General features: G+C 33.6%; 1 protein-coding gene across 5 annotated transcripts in view; it reads left to right on the top strand.

Annotated features, from left to right (window-relative positions):
- Positions 1 to 18,979, top strand: part of LOC117179461 (nose resistant to fluoxetine protein 6-like) — an 824,251-nt gene that overhangs the window by 376,181 nt on the left and 429,091 nt on the right. For all 5 annotated transcript variants that reach the window (XM_033371296.1, XM_033371298.1, XM_033371297.1 and 2 more), the window contains one exon: positions 16,179 to 16,344. In XM_033371296.1, the coding sequence (XP_033227187.1) occupies positions 16,179 to 16,344 (166 nt within the window). The remainder of the gene's footprint in view (positions 1 to 16,178; positions 16,345 to 18,979) is intronic.

Here is an 18,979-nt window from a genome sequence, read left to right as displayed (position 1 = left end):
AAGTGCTCCGACCGGAAATCGTGCATCTTCGAGTTTTCAAATTCAGAAGAGGAGAAATGGGTTGCGCGCGCAACTCAGTCATTTACAGCGTCTCCTACTATAATCACACGGACATAGCCTTGTCATAGTATTGGACCGCATCTCGTTTCAGATCTGGGATCACTGCTGGGGGTGTCGTTCCCCACTCCTTCTCCCAGGTCCACAGGGCCGTGACTGGATGGGGCGCTTACAACTCTGTTACAAAAGAACTTAAATGTTATAACCTTCAAAACTTTCTCACTTCTAGAATGAAAACTCCTAATTTGAAATTGAAACTTTTAAATTGAAAGCATCACCTTCTGAAAACGGTACGGTCCTTGAAGTTTTTTTTAATAATCATACGCAGGGTGGCGACTTAACCGGGAAACCGGGAAAGATCGGGAAAAGACCGGGAATTTAATTTAAAAACCAAATATGTTGATTCTCAGCGGAAGAGCTGAATTGAAATTTCAATGACAATAGACAAATTTTTACCCCAATTGTTGAAATTTAAACAAGAAAAGAATAATTTTCAACCAAAAATGGACATTCAAACTTTCAGTTAAAGAAAATAATTTTCAACAAAAGTGAAATAAATTCTTGATTTTTTAATTAAATTCCCGGTCTTCTCCCGATCTTTCCTGGTTTCTCGGTTAAGGCGCCACTCTGCTTATGATTATGAAAAAAATTAATTTATGGACTGTACCATTTTCAGAAAGTAATGCTTTTAATTTAAAAGTTTAAATTTCAAATTAGGAGTTTTCATTCTAGAAATGAAAAATTTTTGATGGTTATGCCATTTGAGTTCTTTAATACACTTACAAATAATATAATAATGAACTACAACTTTAATTATCATTATGAAATTGAGTAATTTTACTGTGAGCAAGATCACATCAAGTGGACCTCCCATTTTCCACTTGATCATTAAACTTAAATCCATGCAGTATTTTAGTAAGTAGTCACTATCCAAAAATAATCCCCAAAACAGTTTTTCAAAATTTTCATTTTAAGAACCATTTTTCTTACAATGAAAATTTTGAGTACTTTGAATAAAAATATCAATTTCTAATATGCCATCAAAGATCAATTAATGCAATTTTTAGGATTTATTGCTAAATATCTATATTTTGATAAAATGTTAAGAACTTAAAATTATTTATTTATCAGCCTATTGTTAGTTAACTTTTAAATAAACAAATGTAAACTCCAATGACTTCCGGGTCAAAAAGTGGATTTTTTTCTGTGGTTATGTGCTTTATACATTTAAGTTCAACATTCCGGAAAAAAATGTCACTGCTCACGATTAATTTGAACAAGATAAATTTATTTATCACCAGGCGCTGGGCGCTGTCAGTACAGCGCGTGGCCGAGTGTCTCAGAGTTTTTACAACTCTAGTCGGTCGTAATGATCTGAATAATAACACAGATCCCAATGAATTCCTCATCAATAATTTTAAGTTTGCTTTTGATCAAAAAACTAACACATCCGAAAAAATCCATGTTTTGACCACACTTCCGTTGGATTGGTTAATAAAAATCATACGACATGAGTTTAAAGTCTCGAAGAGAATGGTACAGACCGCTAAAAGTATTCGAAAAAACTCAGGGTTAGCGTTACAACCTGAAACTGAAAAAGGAAAAAGCTTGGATAACTTCACACTTGATCGCGTAAAAATTTTTTATTTATCGGACGACGTCAGTTGCATGATGCCTGGAATCGAAGACGATGTTTTGGTTGTATAAGATGGTAAAAAAATCCAAAAACAAAAAAGACTATTATTATTTAATATACATGATTTATACATGAAATTCAAAATAGCTTTCCCTGATGAGAAAATTGGGCTGACAAATTTTAAAACTTTACGGCCACGAGAATGTATTTCCGCTGAAAAAAGTGGAACACATAATATGTGTGTGTGCTATCCTATTTGTTTGCAATTTCCAGGAGTGAGATCGTTGAAGCAAATTACAACAAAGAAGATTTTCTAAATTATTTGAAAAATAAGTGCCCTGAGCTATTGAAACGTGATTTTGTTGCTACATCTCAAGCGTCTCATCTCTCCAAACAAAAAGAATCTGTTGAAGCTTGAAAGTTTACAGTATGTCTTAATTTTGCCAAAATGACTCCTTTTTGGTACAAGACGCTATCCATTAAAAAAGGTCATAAATCAATTAAGTAAGTAACTAAAAATAATTTCCAGTGGCTTAGAGTAACTAAAAAAATGGTTAATAATGTTATAAACAAATTAATTCACAAAAGTCAATTTTTCGTGATTCGCAATGATTAGCTAATTTTAACCCATAGCTTTTGTATAAAGTATCACAGGTAATGATGTGCGCTCACAATAAGTTAAGAATAGATAATAATTGCCAATTATTTAAGCAATGTTTATAAACAAATGCACATTTGGACCATTTTTCATGAATATGATTGATTTTTTTTGCAGAATCAACTTGAAATGTCTTACGAAAGACACCTTGCTGTAATATTTTTTATAGTGATCGAAAATTGTTGATTATTTAAACAATGTTTATAAACAAATGCACATCCTTACCCTTTTTCATGTAAAGGCTTGATTTTTTCGTGGAATCAATTCGAAATGTCTTGAAAAAGACTCTTTGCTATTATATTTTTAAGTCACAAAAACTGATAATTATTTAGACAATTTTTATAAACAATTGCACATTTTGACCATTTTTTATGTAAAGACTTGATTTTTTTGCGGAATCAATTTGAAATGTCTTGCAAAAGAATCCTTGCTGTCATATTGTTTGTAGCCATTCTTGTTTCAGTGAGTGAAAATCGAGCTCACTTATTGGGGATTGTGATACTCTCAGCCATTTTTGACTTAACTGGACCTGAAAATGGCCGTTTTCAGGTAGGCATTCGTGCTTCATTAAGTAAAAATCGAGCTCACTCATTGAAGATTGTGATACTTTCAGCCATTTTTGACTAATGTCGCCCTGAAATGGGCCTTTTTTAGGTAGGCATTTATGCTTTAGTAAGTAAGAATCGAGCTGACTCCTTGAATATTGTCATGCTTTCAGCCATTTCTGACAGAGGTTTCATCTTCCTGGATTCTACTTTTCTATAACTGCTTATCTAAAGATTTTCTAAAGATCTTATTGTTTCCCTCTTGCGACTCTTCTGAATACCAACCAATTGGTAGCTCAAAAGATTGAATTATATCACTTCCGTGAATAAGAAGCTTATGTACTGACGGTGGCATTTTATACCAAGGATAAAGATTTATGCAAAGATCAGCGGTTTCCAAACAGTAAGTCTTCATTTTCGCACAATTAACTATCCTTCCGCAAGTTATAACTTGTAACATATCGAAGAATCTGGTGATCAGATCTTGATCCAAACCGGTTATTTTAGGAACCGATTTAGCTTTTCCCAAAAAGGAACGGGCAACATTTCCGGTATTTGTTGTTCCATAACCCTGTTTCACAGCATCAACTCTTAAACCCAGTTTGGATCTTAATTGTATCTGTATACGTTCCTTTCTTGATTTTTTCATTTCCCTTTCTTCCTTTTTTCTCGCGGAAAACTTTTTAAAATCCATATTGTAGGAAACATGTAACAAATATTCCAGAACACGAATTCAGGCATGCAACGTCGAGAGACCAAATTCATAATGTGCCTCATTGCATGGAATTTTAGTTACATATGGTAAGTTTTTAACATGTTTTGATCCAACTCCTCAAATATTGCAGCGAGAAGATGCTTTCTGTCCAGTTAGAATATTACATACCTTTCCATGAATCATCGTATACATCAAGTCAAAGCTGATATCAAAACTCATTCTACTGACTCTCAGAATCACTTAGAATCACTGTTATAAGATTCATCGTTGCACCCACACCATCACTCTTCTTTGACCACTTTCGCCGTGTCATCTGATGCGCAGAAGCACCTTCCATACCCCACTTTCCAAAGAGCACTAGATTTTTAACAAAAAGATTAGCGAGATCATCTTTTTCCATTTGTCACAAGATTCGCTTAACTGTATGACCCAGTAAACTTATGGAATGGACACTTGCTCCTAAATTAGATGTCTCTATATGCTCACCGTTTCCTGGATGACAAGCTTTTTTCGCTTCGGAGATCTTTAAATACGGCGCATATGAATCATTGCCAGTTATTTCTTCATTGTACTTTGTTAGCTTTTCGTATTTCCTCATCGACAGACCTAAATCTACGCACATCGCTAAGATTCTTTCCAATTTATTCTCGTCATCATCTTCCTTACGAAACTGCGTCCCAGATTCGCTATCGGACTCATTTTTGATCAATGAAAGTGCTTTGGATAATTCTTCCTTGCTATAATTTGAAGCAAGTTCTTGGACGCGCCTTTTCTTCGTCTTTTCGGATCCATCTTTAAATAATAATCGTGGTATTCCTCTCTTTAGAACATTAGTTAAACCTTTTGTTTGGATAGGTGGGCAAGGAAAAGGTACGTTGAACTCTGCTTCTAAGAATACAGCATGATTTTCAACAAAAAATGCTTTTTTCCTACAGGCACTTTTCCATTTTCTATTATACAGAGGCATAAAAGAGTCAACCAATTTTTTTCTTATAACCATTAACTGACTTTCATCAAGAGAAGACGTAACATTATTATTATCCAAAATCAAATCTACTTTGTTACATTTTGATTGTGAATCGCTATTCCAAATGATGTCACATAAGTACTGATTTTTATTCTGTATTCCATGTTAAAAAATACTTCGAAGGATTCCCTCAATATCTCCGTAGAAACACGCAGTCTATTTGTGAACGTCTTCCATGAAGCAAAATAAAACAAATGCAGAAAAACAAATCAACAACGACTTGAAGTTGCTCCTGCTACATTCAACTGTTTTTAGGTATAGTTGATACCAAAAACAATTTATTTGTAGCTGCAGAAACTTCAAGTCAAGAAACTTCAATTTTTTTTGCTTCATTTGTTTTATTTTATTTCAAGAAAGATTTATTTGCAAGCAGTCTTTGCCAAGACGTTTTCAGTTAATTCTGCAAAAAAATCTAGCCTATAAGAAAAATGGTAAAAATGTGATTTTGTTCATAATTTTAAAAAAAATAATTACCAGTTTCTGTCACTATTAAAAATATGTCAGCAAGACTCTTTTGCAAGACATTTGGCATTGATTCCGCAAAAAAAAATCAGAGCTATTCATGAAAAAATGGTCAAAATGTGCATTTGTTTGTAAAAATTGTTTAAATAATTGTCAATTATTATCTATTCCTAACTTATTGTAAGCGTACATCATTATCTGTGATACTTTATACAAAAGCTATTGGTTAAAATTAGCTAATCATTGCGAAACACGAAAAAATGACTTTTGTGAATTAATTTGTTTATAGAATTATTCACAATTTTTGTAGTTACTCTAACCCAATGGAAATTATTTTTCGTTACTTATTTAATTGATTGATGACTTTTCTTAATGAATTTGAAAGTCTTAGAAAAAAGGGTATCATTTCTAAAGAAAAAAAATCAAAATTGGTTAAGAATTGCACTGTCGGTCGATTTTGGTCCAAAAAAGGTGCTTTTTCCCACTGTGCGGCTGTACGATATAAAAATAAATATAACTTTGCCAACTAATAATCACAAGAATGATTTTGCTGTTGAAGCAGAATGGAACTTCTTGGCCACCTCCAATGGCAAAGGAGCCTGTGATGTTTAAGGGGGGAGTTTGAAAAGACAGTCTTATCGGGCCTAAGTTATGAAGATAACGCGTTTCTACAAAATTTGTATTTAATTATTTTTTAATCTTCTCTATCATAGTTTAATAATAATTATTATCTTATTTCATCGTTCCTTATATTATGTTTAAAAATAAAATTAATTAAATAATAATGTTTTTAATTGTCATTCTTTATTACGACCGACCAGAGTTGTAAAAACTCTGAGACACTCGGCCGCGCGATGTACTGACAGCGCCCGGCGCGTGGTGATAAATAAATTTATCTTTTTCAAATTAATCGTGAGCAGTGAATTTTTTTCCAAAATATTGAACTTACATGTATAACGCACCTATCCAGAAAAAAGAACATATTGAAAAGATGACTCTGTAAATTGCGTATCTGTAATTTACAGATTTGCGACTATGTGAATCGGTCATTTTCTCAAGCAGTTTCGAATCTGCCATGTACTGCAATGACCATTTCAAGTAAGGTTATATTCAATTGGTTTCCTTCTTTTTGAATGAGAACGACTTTTTTGGGGTTAAACTGCTATATTTTACACGAATTTTTCAATTGAATAATTATCGAAAAATTAAAAGAAATTATGCGCAGGTCTACTAGATTCCTTTTGCTATTTCAGCTATTAGTCTTTGACGGCATATACGTTAATCAACAAAATTATAACGACTAAACGCCTTTAAAAAACAAATCGGCGGCAATTTAGATTTCGAGTGACAGATACGCAATTTAAAAGCCTTCGAAACCCATTCAACAGAAGTGAATGGATTTCTGTTTCCTGGGTAACCACAGAAAAAATTTCATTTTTTGACCGAGAAGTCATTGGAATTTGCATTTCTTTACTTAAAAGTTAACTAACAATAGGCTAATAAATAATTTTAAGTTTTTAATATTTTATAAAAATCTAGATATTTAACAATAAATCCTGAAAATTTCATGAATTGATGTATGATGGCTGATTAGAAATTAATTTTTTTAATTGAAAGCACTCAAAATTTTCATTGTAAGCAAATTGTTGTAAAAATAAAAATTTTGAAAAACTGTTTTGGAGATTAATTTTTTATAGTGAATACTTAATAAAACATTGCATGGATTTAAGTTTCATGATCAAGTGGAAAATGGGGTTCCACTTAATGTGATCTTGCTCTGTGCGAATTCTATTTCCGTAAAATATATCTAATAAATTGTGCAGAGATTAAAAATTAATCTAAAAAAATATTAGCATAATTCAGTATTTAAAAATATTATTTATAATTGTTTTACGATTTTCTGAGATAATTAATAAAATATTTTAAATTCATTTAACGTTCGCTTTGAAATACAGTTCAAACGTGCATAAAAGTTTCAAAAGAAATTACAACATGACGTACTCCAGCAATTATTTTTATTGGTATTTTATACTTATACTATATATTTTATGTACTTGGGATAAATTTTCATATATTATTTTCTTCTGCTTCAAAATTTATCAGGTAATATTCGACATAATACTTGAAATAATAAACAAAGGCAGCTGGCTGTATGTGGGTGGAAAACCCGTCAGCTAACCTATTATATATTGCCGAGCGTTACTCACGAGAAATTTCACTGCCTCTCCTGGCGTGTTTTCCACGCAGGTAGAGCCATCTGGCGATTATTTTTATAAAAAATATCATGCTAATTATCAGCTAACGAAGTTGTAAACGAAAGGAAATTATTGCATTAATTTTTTTTGTTTACATGTTTCCATAGCCAGCTAACGGGTTTTCCACCAGCATGGAGCCAGCTGACGGTTTTTTTTTGGTTTAAATATCATATTAACTATCATGTCACAAAGTTTCAAGCGGAAGGAAATTATTGAAATCTTTTTGTTTTTCACACGTTGCGGCGGCTGCCCCTGCCCCACCCACCCATTGTGCCGCAGCTGACGCCCAACTATGCTTACAACACACCTATCTGAAGCATTCCCCAAAGTATTAGGCGGAAGGAAATTGGTCGCAAATAACTGTCGCTGGCTCCTGGATTATAAATTGTGCTATCACGGGAAATAGAGATAAGGAACTAGATATAAGACTTTATGTGAATAGTTGTGAATAATTGTATAATTGTAGGCCACATTATGAATAAAGAAGAAGAATTAAAATATTTGGTTAAAAAATTTTCTTCTTTAGTTGGTAGTTCAAATTTTGTAATGAAAATTCAAGTATTTTATTTAAAATAAACTTTTCAGGAAAAATTCTACTGCTTTCTACAAAATTTGTCATTTTGCCTTGAAAATTAAAATATTTGGTCGAAAATTAAACTGTACTAATAATTTGTTTTTATTCTTAAAAATTGGTTTATCGGAAAATGTAACTATTGTATGTTTGATTAAAATGTTATCATGTATATTGAAGATTCATCTCTTCCGATTTAAAAATCCATTGGGTTTCAAAATATTTGAATTTCTACCTTCGAAACTTTACATTTATTTAAATATAAAATTGATATAATGATTTTTATGCTAATTGATTACACAGCCACACAAAAAAAAAAGTGCGGATCTGGTAACAAGACACACGTATTCCTATGGATTTTGGGGCGCTGAATTCAAATTCGGTATCAAAAATCACCCATCACGTCATGGTTAAGCCATAACCTCAAAAAATGACGAAAAATCATGCACTAAGGCAAATAAATTTCAAAATAATGCCAGTGATGCAAATTTTTGACTTCAAAAACATGTTGACAACTGTGATGGATCAACCCTTGCCTGATAACGACTTATTTAACATAACTTTATCCAGCAGAACCTGACCTCACTTAACCTGAATTAACAGAAATTTATTGAACTACACGTAAAGCTCTGGAAGCATATTTTTCCAGTAGCAAATGTGTGCTACATTGAATGGGTCAACTCGAGCCTAAGCTAGAAATAAATCTAACCTAGCCTAACCTAACCTCACGAAACACAATTAAACTGATTGTGTTGTCCCGTTGTGTTTGCGGTACCGTTTGAATCAGCTTGGGCTTAACCTGCAAAGAGGTCAAACCTATTCTAACCTAAAAAAACCTGACCTAACCTAGCCGATTACGCTGGCAACCCTGTTCTTGCGTACTTTCATATTTTGACATTAATAGCAGTAAATGTCTGGAGTTTCGTAACCGCTTGTTGCTAACATTATTCGCCTGTGTCTGTAACCAGGGCACCTCCACGTGGTGACGGTGGGCAACGGATCCAAATTGGCTGAGTCCCTGGGTAAACGGCGTTCATGCCGTCATGGCAAACACAGGTAAAAAGTGTATTACGATGCAGGGAAAAACCCCAGTATCGGCGTATGGTCAGGGTGGGAAAGCGGGCTCTCCGACGTCGTCATCATGCAACCGTAGCTCCTCATCAATGGATCACTTGGTTGGTATAGAGTCTCATGCTACAAGGAAAAAAACCGCGATCATTTCTCAATCGCATGCCTACAAGTATAGCTCAAATTCATTCCGTTATATTTGCAGTAAATATGAAGTGAACAGTTTGCGAAAATTAATCGACGAGGAAGTGAAAAGTCTTTACGAAAAGTGTTTTGACCGTGAATTGCTGCACCAAGAAACAAAATGGGTTCCTCACGTCATTTGCAATTCCTGCAGACTTATGTTGTATCGTCTAAAAAATTCAAACAACGAAAAGTACCGCAAGTACTCTACACCAACCACATGGAAAAAACCCGTTATTGCGAAGGACACAAAGAAGAGAATCAGCTGAAAAGCGACGTTTGTAAACGTTTAAGTACGGAAGTTTCAGTATTTAAGTATTGAGTGTTTAGTTTTACTTTTTAGATTAATGTTGAAAAAGGACTTCAAATTTGTGTGATCAAAATTAAATTAATTATCATTAAAATGCGTTTTCACTTATGTACAGTTTCTTGTACCTCGTAATTGAAAGCTCTGATAGCTCATTAGCGTGTTTTTCTGTTAGGTAAAGTGCAGTCCAGCAAGTTGTCATACAAGTTCTATATAACAGTTTATATATGATTTAAAAAAACTACGAATTTATAACTACAGTATTTAGCGAATTTTAACCCATTCATAACTAACCTATAATTTATTTTATTGCAGTTATATTTCTCATTTATTTATTATTTATGTAATGATTATGGATACCATGTTGAATATTGTATACTCTATATCTGAATTCGCACATGAAGTTATACTAATTGCATAGTGCGATCACTTTAATCAATTTATAAATAGTTACTATTCTATACCAATAATCAGTAAAGGAAATACTAATCTACATCGTAGAACTTCATGCTTGTACAGATTTTGAGAATAAAAAGATTTCTAAAATAAATATAATTTAAAAAAATATATTTGACTACCATAAATAGTCCTTTTGATCACCTTAGATTTTTAAATCGACCCTCTGTGATAATCGAATTTGGCTCCCTTGCATATTTATATTGACACTTTGGGATAATCAAGTCGACTTTCTGAATTCATTAAATCGATAATCCGAAATTACCACGTCTACCAGATCGACCATCTGAGAGGTCGAAATCGACCCTTAACAATGATCGGGTCATCCAGTTTGAGACGACCGAGACGACGCACAGTGGTCAAAACTCATGAAAAGTTGGCCATAATGGAAAAAAATTTTTTTTCGCTAATCGAAAATTCCAGTATCAGTAGTGGTACCCCTAGCGTCGTTTAAGATTGGTACTTAAGAACACATGTTGCTAGAACCAACTTCAGCCTCTCTGTTTGATAGACGTCAAACGCGTCAAAAAGTCAAACACGTTGCGATAAAAAAAAAAACAGTTTTTCAGAAGTTCACAGTTTTTGAATAGAGATACGAATTTGGATGCCACGACATGTATTGTTTTCGCAAATGTAAGTACTTTCAGCTATACAAACTATCAAAGTGCTTGACAAAGATAAATATGTTTAAGTAACTGACTGCAGTTTTCAAATGTTGAAGATAAACTTACGCTGATAAAAACAGAGTTTAGAAAAAAGTCTTGATAGCTCGGGCCCTATTCTTTTATCTCAATAAGAAATATGAAACGTATAGTTACGACCATAAATGCCCGTTATACAACGCACCGAATATATACTTCCTTATTTAAAATTTTTGTCTTTTTTCAATATATAAAAGTATTTCGTCGACTGTATCCAAATGTATTTGTTAAATGAGCGGAAAAATTATAATAATCATTTGCAAAATATCCATCTGTTTATAAAGTGCAAGTTTTCAATGAAAATGTATGACAAAAATATAAGATTATCATATTAATATATTAAATAATTTTTAAAAAATATTTAAATATAAATTAAGCACGACTGTGTGGGAATGAAAAAATAAGCTTCAAATTAAATTCGACACGTTTAATTTTACAAAAAGCGTTCTTTTCATTGATTGCAACTTTCAGTAATTCCGATGACACTTTTTTTTCTAGATACTAAACATGAGAACACAAAAGAACTCATTTGTTTAACACGGAGTGAAGTATTCCGACTCATCAAGGACAACATTTTTGAAAGCGCAAATAGCTGCTTTGAAATGATAGAACGTTCACTCTCCACAAAACTCGGAACTTCATACACCTTAAACGATGAGTGTAAAAAAAGACTCAAAAAATTTATTTTCGACTTGAAAAAAGATGGAAAGATTCTCATCGGACCAAAAAGATTTGTTGAGAAACAATTATGTGTGGCTTAAAAATAAGGTTCTTCTTTGTGTTGAAAATGATGATAACAAGGACGTCGCGGGTGATAATGAATCCGAGTCAAGGTCTTCAACAGGAAGCAGTGGCCGCCTCTTGTCGAGATCTTCTTTAAGAGTTAAGTGACCAGACAAAAAGAAGAAGGACGAAAGATATTTGTGAACAGTACACCCCCGAAGAATTAGGATATGCTACGCAGATGAGTCTCCGGGCCCAAGGAAACGTGTGTACTGCGAAACTGGTGAAAGATGTTATAGCAGCAAGCCCTTCAGAAGCATCAAATTACAAGAAATATCTTTAAAAGATTTCCGAAGAAACTCTCTCTGCAGATGAAGGCGTTGCGCTCATAATTGGAAATAATTTATCCAAATATCAGTGTATTGGCATAAGATCTGTCAGTGTTCGAAAAAACTGTACTTTATATCCCCCTACTATCAGGTTTTAGAGGCTAAAAAAGATGTTATCCTTCAACAGCGGAAGTTATCGTTACCGAATCTAGCGCACAAATTTCATTGCAATCAATATTAGATCACATAGTAGAAAGTTTGTTGTTAGTGGAAGCTAATGTTCTCGAAACTCTACCTTCAGATAAGAAAATTTATTTTAAGCTGTTCTGCTAGCTGTTCTCCTAGATTTTGCAGGCCGATGAAATTAGAATTCTTGCATGAAACTGCCGAAGCAACGAGAGCAAAAGTTGATCATATCAAAGATCAAGAAAAAAATTTGCAGCCTTTTCAAACAATTTTCAATGGTAAACAGGTAAATGTTACTTACAAAATTGCACTTAAAATGATTGACGGAAAAGTTTGTAATTCCTTATCAAATAAAACTTCTGCTAAACGCTGCTTTCTATGCAAATGTGCATCAAAGCAGTTTAACAACATCGATGAAATGGTGCAAAAAAATTTGTCACAGAACATTTAGAATTCGGTATTTCATCATTGCATGCGTGGATTCGTTTCTTCGAGTGCCTGCTGCATATTTCGTACAAGTTAGATTTGAAATGTTGGCAATGTTGGAAAGACGACAACGCTCAAATGGAAGCTCGAAAAAAAATTCAAACTGGTTTTCGGTAGCAATTAGGACTCCTAGTAGATGTCCCAAAACAGGGATATGGGAGCTCGTATGATGGAAATACGGCGCGCCGTTTTTTCGCGAAATCTCAAGTCTCGGCGTCCATTACCAGAATAGACAAAATTTTGATTAATAGGTTTCATGTAATACTTCAGGTTATTTCATGCGACTTTGGTATTAACATTGTCAAGTTTGAAAAGTACGCTTTGTCAACTGCTCGGAGATTTGTTGAATTATATCCATGGTATAACATGCCTACAAGTGTTCATAAAATTTTGATACACGGGGCACATATAATTGAAACATCCTTGTTGCCTATAAGACAAATGTCTGAAGAAGCCCAGGAATCTTGTAATAAATTTATCAAAAATTTCCGCCAGGATTTCAGTCGAAAATGTAGCAGAGAAAAAACTATGGAAGACGTTTTTCGTAGACTGTTAATCAATTCTGATCCTCATATTTCAAGCCTGTGGAAACTGCAGCCAAAAAAAAGATCATTGTCGCCTGAAGCAATCGAATTCTTAAAAGAATCTTCGCTCGAAGCACAAATGTGCTAGCTTCATCGGCAGAGGAAGCAGTCTGCAGTGACACTGAAGATGAAAGGGATTAAATTGTATTTCTTTCTCTTGTATTTTGTGGGCTTTAAACTATTCAGACGGTTTGATGAATAAATTGATTTTCTATTGCATTATGTGTATTGCATTATGTGTACTATTGCATTATGTGTATTTATCACAATTTTTCTCTGTTGTGTATTAACAGTTTATTTCTCGTGAGAGAAATATCGCATTCGTGATACACAGTCTTATAACACCCTAAAAAAGACATTTTGTCCTAAAAAGATTCATTAAAACACAAAATTCATACGCCATTTTTTATCCACCATTTTGAATACACTATTTACTTTATTATAAATTACGCAATATTCATATCCTTCTCATTATACTACTGTCTATACTTATTAAATTACTTCTAAAACACTCGAGCAAAGAAATTTCTCATAAAATAGTTACATTTAACATTTATGGCCAGTTTGTTGGTTTTTTTACGGGATCCATAACCTTTATCCGCCATTTTGTACTCACCATTTTATTTTTTCGTAAGTCCATAATAATATCAAGATTAAATTGTGCTCCCAGAAACATACAAATCGTAATTTTCATTCGAGTAAAATTGAATTGCATGAATATCAGCCGCCATTTTGTAGCCGCCATATTGTTTTCAAAAACTAATAATATATTGGTGATCAGCGACCCCAAAAACCCCCAAGTAGGGAAATCTACCGCGAAATAACAATAATTTATAGTTATGGCCAGATTTTTGAGATTTTTGACCACTGTGCGACGGCCCACTGTGGAGTATTTTGGATTAGTTCGTGCAAAAAATCGATGACTCGTCAATTTTCAACCGAATTGAATTTTTTTTCAAATACTCGTGAATAAATTTACTGTAGGATAGGTATGCCACTATTACGGTTTGAATCGTCAGAACGTCAAAAAAAACGCCGACCAACGTTGGCAGTCGTCGGCCGATTTTTAGGCTATTCAGATGTGAGTAATATTTGGTAATTCGTACGAACAATGCTTCATGCTCATTGTTATTTATGTTTTAACCATTGCAAGAGCAAACCTTTCTATTCTCATTCTATTTTTGCAATAAAAGTTTTAAATAATAATTAATAAGCGTTCATAACGTTAATACTTTAATTTTCAAATTATTCGACCGAGAAACGTTTATTCTGAAGAAATCAACGAAAGAGAATTTTATAGAATTTAAAATCTTTTTTTCTTACAGTTTTTATTAAAATAAACATAAAATACTGTAAGAAAAAAAAATTTTAAATTCTATAAAATACTCTTTCGTTGATTTCTTTAGAATAAAAGTTTCTCGTTGAATAATTTGAAAATAAAAGTATTAACGTTATGAACGTTTTTACCCTATTATTTAAAACTTTTATTGCAAGAATAAAAAGGCCGACGACTGCCAACGTTGTTCGACATTTTTTTGACGTACTGACGATTCAAACTGTAAAAGTGGCATATCTATCGGACAGTAAATTTATTCGCGAGTATTTGAAGAAAAAAAAATTCAATTCGGTAGAAAATTGACGAGTCGTTGATTTTTTGCACGAACAAATCCAAAATACCTCACTACGTGGCCCGAAACAATCGAGTCGACATTCAGCGATTGTCGATTTGGACCTCTTGTTTTAACCTTCTAGACATAGTCGCTTTAGCATTCTCCAAGGGCTGTACTATAGTGTACTCTGCAATATGGTCTGTCTGCATTCTTATAGGGCCAAACAGACCTTCCATTTTTCTCCGCCCTGATGGACAGAAGGAACCGAATGGAGCCTATACAAAGTACCCGTAAAGACCCCATTGGGTGCCCATTCGGTTCCTTTTAAAAAACTCGAAAAAACAGCAAAATCAACTTTGAAATTTTAAAAATTCGGATTCTACGTTAAAATTCCGTATAGAAGGTCACGGAATAATCGCAATAGTTTTTTTTGCAACGGTAGAAAGTTGTAAAAAATATAAGACGTATAACGCCTGTTGACTGCTACACTTCAAACGCATCGCCTGCAAGTAGCAATCAACAGGCGTTATACATCTTATATTTTTTTAAACTTTCTACTGTTGCAAAAAAAATTATGCGATTATTCCGTGACCTTCTATAGGGAATTTTAACGTAGAATCTGAATTTTAACAATTTACAAGTTGACTTTGCTGTGTTTTCGAGTTTTCTAAAAAGGAAGCGAATGGGGATCCAATGGGGTCGTTACAGGTACTTTGTAGATGCTCCATTCTCCATCTGAACAAAGCTAGTATTGAGATCGAGAGATGAAGTTTTTTCAGAAATACATGCTGTCTTTAGCAAGGTGTTACGTTTTATTAACGTAATTTTGGTAAGGAATCTGTACTATCATAGAAGATAGTAACAATTGATCAGTGGAGATCCCTTTGACCGACCGTCGAAATGGAAAATCAACACTATCGACCTCTGGTGGAACGAAAGGAGAATGTCTATTTTGGAACAATATTTTAATTTTAAACATAAATGCAGGGGTCCATCTAGTTTGTAAAGAGGTTAAGAATTTTTGTTATTTGAGAAGTTAACTTAGATCAACAGTGTTAATTTTCCATTCTCACGGTTGGTATGTAAAAGCGATCTTCACCGATAGATTGACACCATCTCATATGATAGTAATAGTAAAGATTCCTTGTAAGAAACATTTTTAATAAAAAAAATTAAATTTTAGGACGACGCAAAATACTAAAAATATGATTTGACAAAAAATATAAAAAATTCGTGGATACTAATAATGCTATTTCCAAAACTCTGGTTTGAAAAATTAAAGGTTTTTAAATTTCCTTATGTAAGCTCACCCAAATTAAGGTCTGTGAATAAACCGAAATGTAGTAGGAAAGACTAGGCTGAGACCTGCCTGAGCATACCTTGAAAGTGAGCAAAAAGGTTGCCGATCACTGGTCTAGTGGATCTCGTGGGAACAAACACCTAGAAGCAAACTCGGAACTGACTCAAAATGTTGAGTCCTAAGCTCGCAATAGAAAGTTGTATTTTACTCATCCCACATCAGTTTACGACTGCAGCACGTTGGCATGTTTTTCAAGAACATAAGCTTGTTTACGAATGCTTTAAAATAAGTACTGATACTATAATTATCTCCTCCAAAGGTTAACACCGGCTTATCTCTTCGTACTGGGAATGAACGAGATTGCCATAAATCATGCCTTGTCCAAGACCGTCTTCTCACCTGGCATAATCGATCATCTGACCTGTAAAAGATTCTGGTGGAGGAACGCCTTGTATATCAATTCGCTTTTTCCTCGAACTGAAATGGTAAGATGCTTTACTATAGAATAATTTATTTTTTCCGGTACAAAGACAAATTCAATAAACTTCCGAAAAATCGCTTTAAAAAGTGCCGTTAAAGTACTGGATATGAGACAAATCAGTACTTAAGGGTGTTGGTTCAATCCGACATTGATTTTTTTTTATAGGTACGAAACTGATTCCATATATATTTTTTCCAAAGGATTTGCGAACTAAAGAAAGAAAACTTGTCGAATATCCGGGGTTTTGCGAGATCCTCGGATCAATAAAATTTTGGAAAATCAAAAAATTTGTTGAGAAAATGATTATTTTCCCACGAAATATGAATTTTGCGAAAGTTGGAAACGAGCGTGTAGCAGACGGCAGCATTTGATTGGTTAGAATCGTTTGCTAATTTATTTGTTTACTGACAATTCTGACATGATAGAAGAATTCTCGAGACATGTCCTGTCTGTGTCTTTGGAACTGTATTGCCAATCAGCCAACAGGCCAGCTGTTACCTTCACTCTATACGCGGTATCGGCCATATCAGGGCACCCTTCGTTATCAACCGTGAGTCAAGAATACAATTCTCAAAGGGGAAAACCTCTTCTGGGACACTAACTTTTTGATGAGACTATCATCAATTGATATTAAGTAAAAAATAATGCGACACGTGCCCCGGATCTTTTGGTCTCTTATAAGAACTATGAGTGTTTGTAAATCACATTAGCCAAGGGTGCATAACCTCTACCATTTCGCACGCATGGAAATTCATCAAGCTGCGCTGGTCCAGTGGAAGAGCCTGGCTAGTAGCTACGCTGCAGTGGGTTCAAATCATTTTTTAAACTTTTTTTTCGTGTTGTAAACATGTCAAATAATAATTTTTAATGCTTCTCCGGCGAATAAATCATTTTGTTACAAAATATTACTGGGAAATAAATAATAGGCAGGCACTTTTCGAATAATTTATTTGTATAATCGTATTTTTTTTTAAATATTTGTGGGTGATAAAATGTATAGATTATCACGTAGCTAGATGATGCACTGTTCACTGCAGCGACGGAAGAAATGAGAATCAACCAAAGGTTAGGCAGTTTTCAATTGAGAAATAAAAACAAAAAATGTGAATACAATTTCCTACAAAATATTGAAATGGACTTTTTTTGCAGATAGAATCTGCACGCGCACAAAATTGATAGATAAACCAGTTTATGACTGTATGTAAATTTATAAATTGACCTAGTTTTATCAGTGCAGTAACTTTAGTCATATTTCCCTCTATTAAATGCCTTATAGAAACTTATACAAATGGACGAAAGGATATATTAAACCATGTACAGGCATACCGAATTTATAACATTTCTATATGGCGCTATATGGTTCTATATACCCTTTTGTCCATTTCTATAGGTTTCTATAAGATATTTAATAGAGGGTTTACTTACAGCATTTCATAAACTTACAATTTAAAAAAAATGTTAGTAGCCCGCTGAAAATTTATTTACAAATTGCAAGCTTATCAATTCACCCAACAACTTTTCTGGATTTTGCAGAAATTTCCACATAAAAGATTATTCCTAAATTACAAAACTGGCGAATATTGACGTTTCTTCATAAATTATAAATTTATTAAGTTACCCCGCAATAAATGTCAAAACTATCCGATTTCAAAATTAGTCTTTCTGCACATTTATTTATAAATCGTAAGCTTATCAAGTCGCCCGACTATAAATTTCGACATTACACCATTTTCCAAATTTACAATTTTAAAGTATAAATGATAAATTTATCATTTCGTCAAATTTTTTTCCTAAATTACCAAATTTATGACATGTTGAATTTTGAAATGCAAATGGTGGTGAATGTTGAGTTCGTATACTTATGTATTTTTACATGCTGATTACAAATGTGATAGAGAAAATTAGCGCAAATTTGATTTTCATGGTAAAATCCTCAAAAAACCATAAAAATCATGGGTTTTCAAGTTTATCTCAGTTAATATGCAACATTCAAAGAAATGTTTAGGAGTAAAAGTTGTAGATCTCATCGAAATTCACACATTTTGTTGCAAGCTTTTTTTTATAGGAATGATAGTTTCGAGAAAATCAGTGGTAAATCCATTAGTTTCGGCTTATTGTCTACTCACGATCTTCACCGCGGGAAAGTCGGATTATTTTGAAATTTTAGAATATTTTTGTGCGGCGGAAAGGCATCCTGGTGACTGGTTAAAGAAATAATAATTTAAGATCGTAGTGCCATTGTCTTGATTTTAAAAAAAGTGCGTTCTTTAAAAAAAACTGTTGTTATTAAACGTTTTACTGCAACCTCTGCCGATTTTGGAAAAACTGAATTTGCTCATTTCCAATTTTATATTTACGATTTAAATGTTAAACACACCATCTACACATCAGCCTTGCCTTTATAACTTCTAAATTATATCCCTAACCTCAGCGGCCCACGAAACTTCGATTAGTGAGGGGTTGGTTGCGGGGAGGGGGATTAGCTTTAACCGAGAGTAATAGCTGGTTATAGACCGTGGGCTGACAACGTAAATGGAAGCGTGATACGGATAAGGCCAATTTTCACACGAGATGTTCGTCTGATGATGAGGAACGTAAAAATGGGTGCCTGGCAGGTGTGAGTGGATGCGTTCACCTGT

The sequence above is a fragment of the Belonocnema kinseyi genome, chromosome 9 (genome assembly GCF_010883055.1).
Source record: "Belonocnema kinseyi isolate 2016_QV_RU_SX_M_011 chromosome 9, B_treatae_v1, whole genome shotgun sequence".
Classification (NCBI taxonomy): Eukaryota; Metazoa; Arthropoda; class Insecta; order Hymenoptera; family Cynipidae; genus Belonocnema; species Belonocnema kinseyi.
This window is presented reverse-complemented; position numbering and strand designations above follow the sequence as displayed.